The 8,722-nt window shown below is 52.0% G+C and overlaps 1 protein-coding gene across 1 annotated transcript; it reads right to left on the minus strand.

The window, feature by feature from the left end:
• Positions 1-1,180: 1,180 nt before the first annotated feature.
• Positions 1,181-2,140, minus strand: LOC136993112 (olfactory receptor 14C36-like). The gene has a single exon (XM_067303125.1). The coding sequence runs from the start codon at positions 2,138-2,140 to the stop codon at positions 1,181-1,183; it is 960 nt and encodes a 319-aa protein (XP_067159226.1).
• Between the last annotated feature and the right edge of the window lie 6,582 nt (positions 2,141-8,722).

Raw genomic sequence — 8,722 nt, forward strand, 5'->3', positions numbered from 1 at the left:
GGACAGCAAGGACTTCTGGCTCTGCACCATGAGCTCACTTTAGTGTACCCACACTCTGAACATCATTGTCTTGGATTAAAAGTTGGCATTTCTCTCTCCAAGACAATTTCAAGGCCAGTTCCACTTCCTTCTCATCTCTCCCAATCCCTCCTCTGATCTCGCTGGCCATTTCTGCACTTCCTTCCCTGCTCTCCCCACTGGGCACCAAGCTGACAGTGCTGTTCTGCAGAGCAAGTAGGTTGTGGGGCCACAGGACCACAGAGTGACTCTGCACTGGTCATGCAGGTCAGGGTGGGAGGCAGATCCAACCAAATGGGGATCACGGCCTCTAATCCCTCCTGGGGACTGCAGATGTGGCAGGTGCTTGGAGGGACTATGGAGCATTTCCAAAGCTACTAGGTGTGCCCATGTGTGCCTCTAGATCCTGCCCCTGGTATTTCACAGAGGGTTACACAGAGAGCTCTCTGGTCTCCCTTCCCAGTGCCAGCTGGGTCCCCACTGCCTCTCCGGGCATTGCAGAGTCCTCTTTTGCCTGTGGATATCAGGGTTTAGTGCTTTACCTTTAAGGGACTCCACCTTGGAGGATTTCTCACCCTGTGGGGCTCTACTCACTGCCCACGCCAGGCACACGCTGTCCCAGGAGATGCCCGGTACTCTCCTTGCACCTCCAGATTCCCCTCCAGAAGGATGGACAGCTGACACTGGGCCTTAACATGTTGGACAGCTGTCTGTATGTAAATCCATGACCATTCATCCTGTTCACTATCACTGGACACTGATGAGTCAGTCCTAAATCCAGGCCTTGCTCTCTAAGAAATCATACCGGGATTATGAGTTTTTTGCTCCTGAACCCATGGAGAACCCTGTGCAACAGGCCCTTCTGGAGTGCAGTTCCTTGGGGCTATTCTTGCCACCAGCTTTGGAGGAAGTGCAGCCTTCAGCAACTGCACCAGGAAGAACGTACTTTATGACAGAGATACTGTGAGGGAGTCAGCTCTGACCCACTGTTGGACACAACTTTATGTGCGCACCTGATGAGACAGAGCAGTCCCAGTAAAGGTGGAATGAACCCAAGCATTTGTGCAGCAAAATGATAACAAAAATTACTAATAATAGTAATAATAGTCATAATAAAAATAAAGTGAACAAAGCTCAGTCCTGGTACAGGGTGCAGGGGGAGTCATTTGTGGAGAGCAATGGCAGTGTCACCACTGCTGAAAAATGTCCATGAAATCACTTTCCTCAGGGCATCTTTGAGCTCCTTGTTCCTCATGCTGTAGATGAGAGGGTTCACTGCTGGAGGCACCACTGAGTACAGAACAGCCACCACCAGATTCAGAGCTGGGGAGGAGAGGGAGGGGGGCTTCAGGTAGGCAAACATGTCAGTGCTGACAAACAGGGAGACCACGGCCAGGTGAGGGAGGCACGTGGAAAAGGCTTTGCGCCAGCCCTGCTCAGAGGGGATCCTCAGCACAGCAGTGAAGATCTGCACATAGGACAGCACAATGAAAATGAAACACCCCAAACAGAGACAGACAGTAACCACAATAAGCCCAACTTCCCTGAAGTAGGTGTCTGAGCAGGAGAGCTTGAGGATCTGGGGGATTTCACAGAAGAATTGGTCCACTGTGTTGCCTTGGCAGAGTGGTATGGAAAATGTGTTAGCAGTGTGAAAGAGAGAATTGAGAAAACCACTGGCCCAGGCAGCTGCTGCCATTTTGACACAAGCTCTGGTGCCCATGAGGGTCCCATAGTGCAGGGGTTTGCAGATGGCAACATAGCGGTCATAGGCCATGACTGTGAGGAGAGAGTATTCTCCTCCTAATAAGAAGATAAACACAAAGACTTGAGCAGCGCATCCTGAGTAGGAAATGGCCCTGGTGTCCCACAGAGAATTGGCCATAGATTTGGGAACAGTGATGGAGATGAAGCCAAGGTCGAGGAGGGAGAGGTTGAGGAGGAAGAAGTACATGGGGGTGTGGAGGCGGTGGTCGCAGGCTACGGCTGTGATGATGAGGCCGTTGCCCAGGAGGGCAGCCAGGTAGACGCCCAGGCAGAGCGAGAAGTGCAAGAGCTGCAGCTCCTGTGTGTCTGCAAATGTCAGGAGCAGGAATTCGTTGAGGGAGCTGCCGTTAGACATTTGCTCCTTTGAGGCACAAGGTGTCTGTCTAAGGAAGAAGAGATATTGACAAGTTAGGGCAGACATCTCTGAGCAAAGCTTTCTCATAACCTCCCCCAAACACACACACATTTCCTCTCTCCATCTCAGCAGCACCATCATTGAGCTCCAAGGCTTGAGCTCCGGTTTGTGTTGGCTGAGTTTGCCATGAGGAGCAGAGGCCTCTGCCTGTGGGCTCCAGAGGAGTCAGCCCTGACCTACAGCACTGTGGACATGGGAACAGAGGAGACTAAAATGTTATATTCCCAGTTCCAGTCAAATTTCATCCATTCATAATGTTGAAGGCATTTTCAGCATCCTCACTCCCACTTCTAAATAATGTGGGGTCATTAAGAGTTTTAAGGCTTCTTTTGTTTCCTTTAGCTGACTCTGTCACACCTGAGGAGCATTCCTGGAGGTAGAAATCCTCAGCATTGCTGCTGCACTCAGAGTGAGCAGCTGTGATTCTGGAGAGGCAAAAGGCTTCACTCTGGCTTGAGTGCAGAGGGAGCAGAGCTGGCCTGTCCATCTACCTTCTTCCCAGCTGCCCTGTGCTCGCACCTTGGAGGTGGAGGACAGTTGCACTCATGTTACCCGAAAAAGAAACGACACCACAGAGAGCAGAGGAATGCACTTGCAAAGTGCCCATCAGCACTCTTTCTGAGGGGACGTGAGGCAGGTCTGAGCCCTCCCCTTCTAGTCAGCAGCACATCGGGCTCCTTCCAGCTGCCCACATCCAGACTGCCAGCCGCATGTCCGTGGCCTCAGTATCTAGGTGGCTTCTGCCTGGGTCACCTAGATAACACGCAGGTGCAATGGGAGAGCTGTGTCCTTGTGGAGGGCAGCTTGCAGCCCAGCCAGACACCCCAGGGAAATGGCAGAATGTTTTAAGGATGGGGTGTCCTGAAGGGAGAGTTGGCTCATTCCCTGACTCCCACACTGCATTGCCCAGAGACCCACGGGTTAGAGGGGCACTTGGGCACCTCACAGTCAAGGACACGTCTGCATGGCAGCACCCGCAGGGTCTCAGTGTCTGAACTGCATCGGAAACCCCCCTGCCCAGAGAGTCCAAGGGGAAGCACAAGGGCAGCATGGACAGGTGGGAAACATGCAGCAATACCATGATATTTGTGCGGAGGGAGGCAGGGCCAGGGAGGGAGAGAGGGGCACTCACGAGTGTCTCTTCTCCTGCATGTCCGGCTGCAAGGAAACGACTCCTGCCCTGGACCCCCCAGCCTTGAGAGCAGAGGGCTGTGCTGGCTGGGAGAGGAGAGGAGGCCTTGGAGTTGATAGTTTCCTCTCACACTCTGACCATGACTGTGCTGCCTGGAGCCGTCCCTGTGGGGAGCTGGTTGTCCGTCCCCACGTCTCTCCCCTCTCAGTGCTCACACACCCCATCCCACCCGCTGAGTGCTCAGCTCTGCCCTGCAGAAACCTCCCAGGGGCAGAATGCTACCCAGGGCACCTCTGTGTTTGCAGCTGCTACGGAGCAGATTAGACAAACCTTGGTGAGGCTGGAAGGGTGATGCTGGTTCTGTCCTTAGGCTGAGGGGTGGATGAAGGCATTTGCTGAGTCCCTCCCAGAACTGTTCCTCTCTCAGTGTCACTGTTTTGGAGCCTCCGTCTCCTGTCTAAACCTGACAGATCTATTCCCATTTTACCCCACCCTAAAAGAAAATAACTGAAAGCATAGACTCATGACAGCTCCCTCCCTTCCATGTATCTCCTGCCTTGACCTTCCTTTTGGAACGTTTCCTTCAGAAATGTTCTGGGAGTGAGCTGGAGCTGTGGGCAGCCCTGACCCACGCAGCACCCTCTCAAAGGGAGAATGAACCTGCCCCACCAGGGATCACTCCAACCACCCAGAGTTTCTCCCCACAGCACTGCGTGGAACTCCCTGGGCAGGCTGAGCGCTGACCCTCGCAGGCAGCAGAGTCACTGTCCCAGGCTCACAGCACCCTGGGGGGCAGGAACACTGCTCTGAATTACAACCCTGGACAGACCTGTGTGCACCCCCTGGCTGCACACCCCTGCAGCTGTCCCCAAGAAAAAGGAGCAGGATGCCCTGTCCCTTTCATGATGTGGAGGCAAATCCCTGTTCTGAAGCATCTCTGCCTCCTCTGCAAAGGAAAAACCAGGACAGACATCCTTAAAAAACAGATGTCGGATGAGATGCGTAGGGTTTAGGAGACCCCTCCAGGAACATCAGTGGCATTGCCCTGCAGCCAGAGACTTACCATGTCAAGGGCTGTGAAGATTTCCCCCACAAGGAGCTCTCCTCTCTCCTCTCACTCCACACTGCCTTCCACTTCTCTCTGCCTTCTCTCCTCTCATGTCAGCAGCAGCAGGCAGTGCCCGGAGCCCTGCTGCTCTTTGCAGAGGAGCTGCTCCTGCACACAGCTGTCTCTGGGCAGTGCTGCCCACTTGCCATGAGCTCCCTCCATCCCCGTAGCCTGGCCCAGCTCAGGAGCAGAGGCCCAGCTGAAGGCATGAATTTCTCTGTCCCTTGTGCTCCCTCCTCCTGGGAAATGTTCACTGCAATAAACTAAAATAGTCAGTTATTTTCCTTTGATAAAGAGTGGAGAGAGACTGATTCCACCATTGCAATTTATCTTATCAGAAAAAGGTTATCTACGAAAAGTGGAAACGTCCCACTCAGGAAGCCCCTAGTCCCATCTCTTAGCTAGGCAGGACACCTAGACAGGGACAAGAGAACTTGTTTTCCCGTTGTTCAGGAATTGGTTCAGATGAGTCAGTTTGGGCTTCTTGGGTGCTTTAGAAGACGCTGGGATGGCATAGGATTCAGATCCTTCCTGTGAGCTCCACAAAAAAACACAAAGGGGGTGGGAGTCCCCTGTCCCAGGCGGAAGTGAGCACAGCAGGGATGTCTGCATGAAAGATCTTGGTCTATGCTCCCATTTTAATCACTGGAGATGGAGGGCGCAATCAGTTGCTCACACACAAACACCTGATGACTCTGGAAGAGACAGAGGTGGTCCAAGGCATGTGCCAGTGTCTACTTGCTCTGATGGAGCAAGTGTGACACCTACATCCTTCTAGAGCATGAGTTGGGGGCCAGGTAGGAATTGCCTTGGCCACCTGCAATGATATTAGATGTCCACTGCTACCAGAGCTCCACTCACTAGGAAGCTGAGACACATGCAGATCCCAACATTGCAAACAGTTGATGTCATCCAGTGCTGGCACTTGATTCAGTAACACAGAAATAGGCCTGCAGGGCCATGTTGGATGCCTGTGGGGTCCGGCACAACCACATGTCTCTAGCAGATACACCATGGGACCTCTAGGAATACCATGCCCCCTTGCAGTGGGTGCTGGGCAAGCACACCAGGACATCTCAGGTTTCCTACCTGTTCCCAAACAACTGGATCCCACCACTGCCTTTAGGCCAAGTCCTTCTGATCTACAGCCAAGCATGCTTCATAAATGGGAGAGGCACATCCCACCAAGGTCTCTGCTCTAGTCTCTGTACCCTTAAAACATTCTAGCTTTCCTCCCCCTGAACCTCTTCTCACCCCCAGATGATATGAACAGGCACTGGGTTAATGATGACCTCAAGGTGCCAAATCACATGCTGCCCAGGCCTGGGGATTTCTTCAGTGGCGCCTTGTCCTTCCTGGAGACCAGTTTACCTCTGTCACAGGCCCAGTGGTGCCACAGAGTCAGCTCAGACAGCCAACGCCTTTCCTGGCATTCCTGCACAGCCCAGCTCTGTTTCTTGCTGGCCTTGGGCACTGCAGGCTTTGCTCTCTCAGTGGGAACCTCCTTTCACCATTACATTGCCACCTGCTATCTAGGCCAGCATGTTTCTGCTCTGAAGTGTGGCCACTGCACACATGGTGTCCTTGGCTCATGGTAACAGGTTTTGCCATTACAATTCTGTTCCCTGTGCCACAGCTGAAGCCCTGCAACCCAAATATACACAAGTGCATACTGTGTTCAGCTGGGGCTCCCTGTAGAACAATGCTGTTGATCGCATGGAGTGAGTCCAGTGGCAGGACCCCAAGGTGGTTGGGAGATGGAGCACTTACCCTGTGAGGAGAGGCTGAGGGAATGGTTTTGTTCAGTGCAGAGAAAGGAAGGTTTTTTGGGACGACTCATAGCAGATTCCCAACTCAAAGTTGCCACTGAGAATGAACCAGGTTTTTACAGGCAGGAGAATGAGAGGCAAAGGTTATAAGCTGAAACAAGTGCAGTCAAAATTGTATAGAAGGAAGAAAAATCAATGAGGACCATGAAGCATTTAAATTGGGGTCCAGAGGGGTTATGGACTCTCTCTTCTGGGAGGCTTGCAGGACACAACTGGACAAAGGCCTGAGGAACATGTTCTGAATTCAGTGTTGATACCTAAGTGAGCAAGAGGTTGGACGACAGTCCCCCCACGGTCCCTTCCAGCCTGAATGATTTGGTGATTTTGTCCTCTCTGGTGATAGCCACTGCAAATCTTGCAGGCAGCAAATCCTTTGCTGCACGTGGGTTAGCACCTGACATGGCCTCCCCAGAGCCAGCCCCTCCTAGTGGTGTGTGGTTGCCTCTTGGGCCTGAAAGGTTTTCAGTTCAAGGTTTCATTATGAGTGACTGCTTGTCCAGAGTGAACCCCCTCCACAGCCTACAACACCTGTACATTACAACATGATGCCAAATGAGTATGACACAAACAAAAAGTCATGGCATGAGGGTGATTGCACTCTAACATCCATGAGGTCCTTTGCTGATCCAACAATATCCAGAAGGATTGGAAGAGCCTTAAAGCTCCTAGGCACACCTAGGTAGTGTTGTCACTCTGGGAGGTGAGGGAGGTGTGTTTGTTCAGCCTGGAGAAGAGAAGGATTTGGGACACCTAATAGCAGCCTTCCCGTACCCACCAGGACATCACCAAGAAAACGGAGCCAGGCTCTTCACCACTGTGCATGATGGGAGGATGAGGCCAATGGCCATTAGCTGAAACAAGAGATGTCCGGCTGGGTGTAAGGAGGAACTTTTGACCCATCCAGAGAGTCAAGCACTGGGGCAGGTTGCCCTGAGAGGCTGTGCCATCTCCATCCTCAGAGGTTTTCAAGTCCTCAGTGAGTAAAGCCCTGAGAAATCTGGAGCTGATAGCTGACCCTGCAGTGGGAAGGAGGTTGGGCCAGAGACATCCTGAGGTCCCTTCTATCCTGAAAGATTCTGCATTTCCTTTCACATTGTGTCTTCTCTTTTTGACCTTAGGGAAAACCTTCAGCTTCCCTGTGACCTTGGAAGTAGGTTTCCCAAATGTGTGACCAGATCAACTGCATGTTCCTTCTCCTGCTCCAGTCAGAGTCCTTCAGGTTCCAGACTGCTTGGCAGCCACCCTCAAATAGCCTTGATTTTTCTTTTGCTTCACCTTTTACTGCATTTTTCCCTCTTCTCCACCTTCCAAATTCTTCAACATCCTGATACCCTCCCATGAGGTCAGCCAACCCCTCTTTACCCTTTCCCCATTGACCCTGGATTTGCTTTCTTTGTACATTCACTTGGCTTCTCTGAGATGCTTGCCATGGTGATCCCTACTTTTGCCCGCACACACTCCCTTTAAACGACTTCCTCCTTTTATTATGTGTAGTGTCCTGCAGGTCCTCCTGCTGTTATCCTGTCAGAGGCATCACAAGACAAGATGAGTCATCTGCACACACTCATTTACAGCTGACACAAGGGAGCTTTAGTCCAGAGGGGCTTTGAGAAACTTGTGGATTTGGCCAACAGAAACCTCATGCTGTTGTAGAAGGAGAAGTGGCCAGTCCTACATCTGGTGGTAGAAGAGCCCATGCATCAGGAGAGGCTGGCACCTGACCATCAGAGGAGTGACCCTGAGGAGAAGGGCCTGGACATTACGAGGGATGCCATGTGAGCCAGTGGTGCACGCTCACTGCAAATGACGCTAGCTGCATACGAGGCTGCTTCAGGAAGAGTGTGGCCACCCAAACAAGTGGAATTATCATACCCTTTGACTAGGCCTGGTGTGGCTGCATCTGGAATAGCGTGTCCCAGAGTGGACTGCCCAGTGCTGGAGGAATGGGGAGGAACTGGAGAGGGTCCAGATGAATCTTCCAAGATGGGGTTAGTGTCCTGAAGCACATGGCCTGTATGGAGAGTTTGAGGGACCTGGGCTTCTTCAGCCTGGTGAAACAGAGGCAAAGGGCAATACAGCAGCAGCCTCCGAGTGCTTGAAGAGATCATGGATCTCTTCTTGGTAGAGGGAAACAGCATGAGGAGGGGAAACCAGGCTAAAACAGGAACTCACATCTCAACTCCAGGGCAATAAGGCATCATAAAAGCAGCAGAAGGAGGGAGAAGCTGAAAAGGAGGAATTCAAAAATATTGCCCAGTAAAGTTGGGATGGTGTTAGGGAAGCCAAAGCTCTCAGAGGGTACACTCTGGCAGGGGACATCAAAGGCATGAAGAAGAGCTGCTACTGCTTCAGGGATGGTAAAGAATAAAAGGAAAATGTTGGTTCTTTGCTGAAGGGGGCAGAGAATCTAGTAAGAGCAGATGTAGGTAGGTCTGAGGAGCTCAATGCCTTTT

Source organism: Apteryx mantelli, chromosome 11 (genome assembly GCF_036417845.1).
Source record: "Apteryx mantelli isolate bAptMan1 chromosome 11, bAptMan1.hap1, whole genome shotgun sequence".
Lineage (NCBI taxonomy): Eukaryota > Metazoa > Chordata > Aves > Apterygiformes > Apterygidae > Apteryx > Apteryx mantelli.

Excerpts from the sequence above, each read along its gene's own strand:
- LOC136993112 (XM_067303125.1), bottom strand. The coding sequence starts at position 2,140 with ATGTCTAACGGCAGCTCCCTCAACGAATTCCTGCTCCTGACATTTGCA.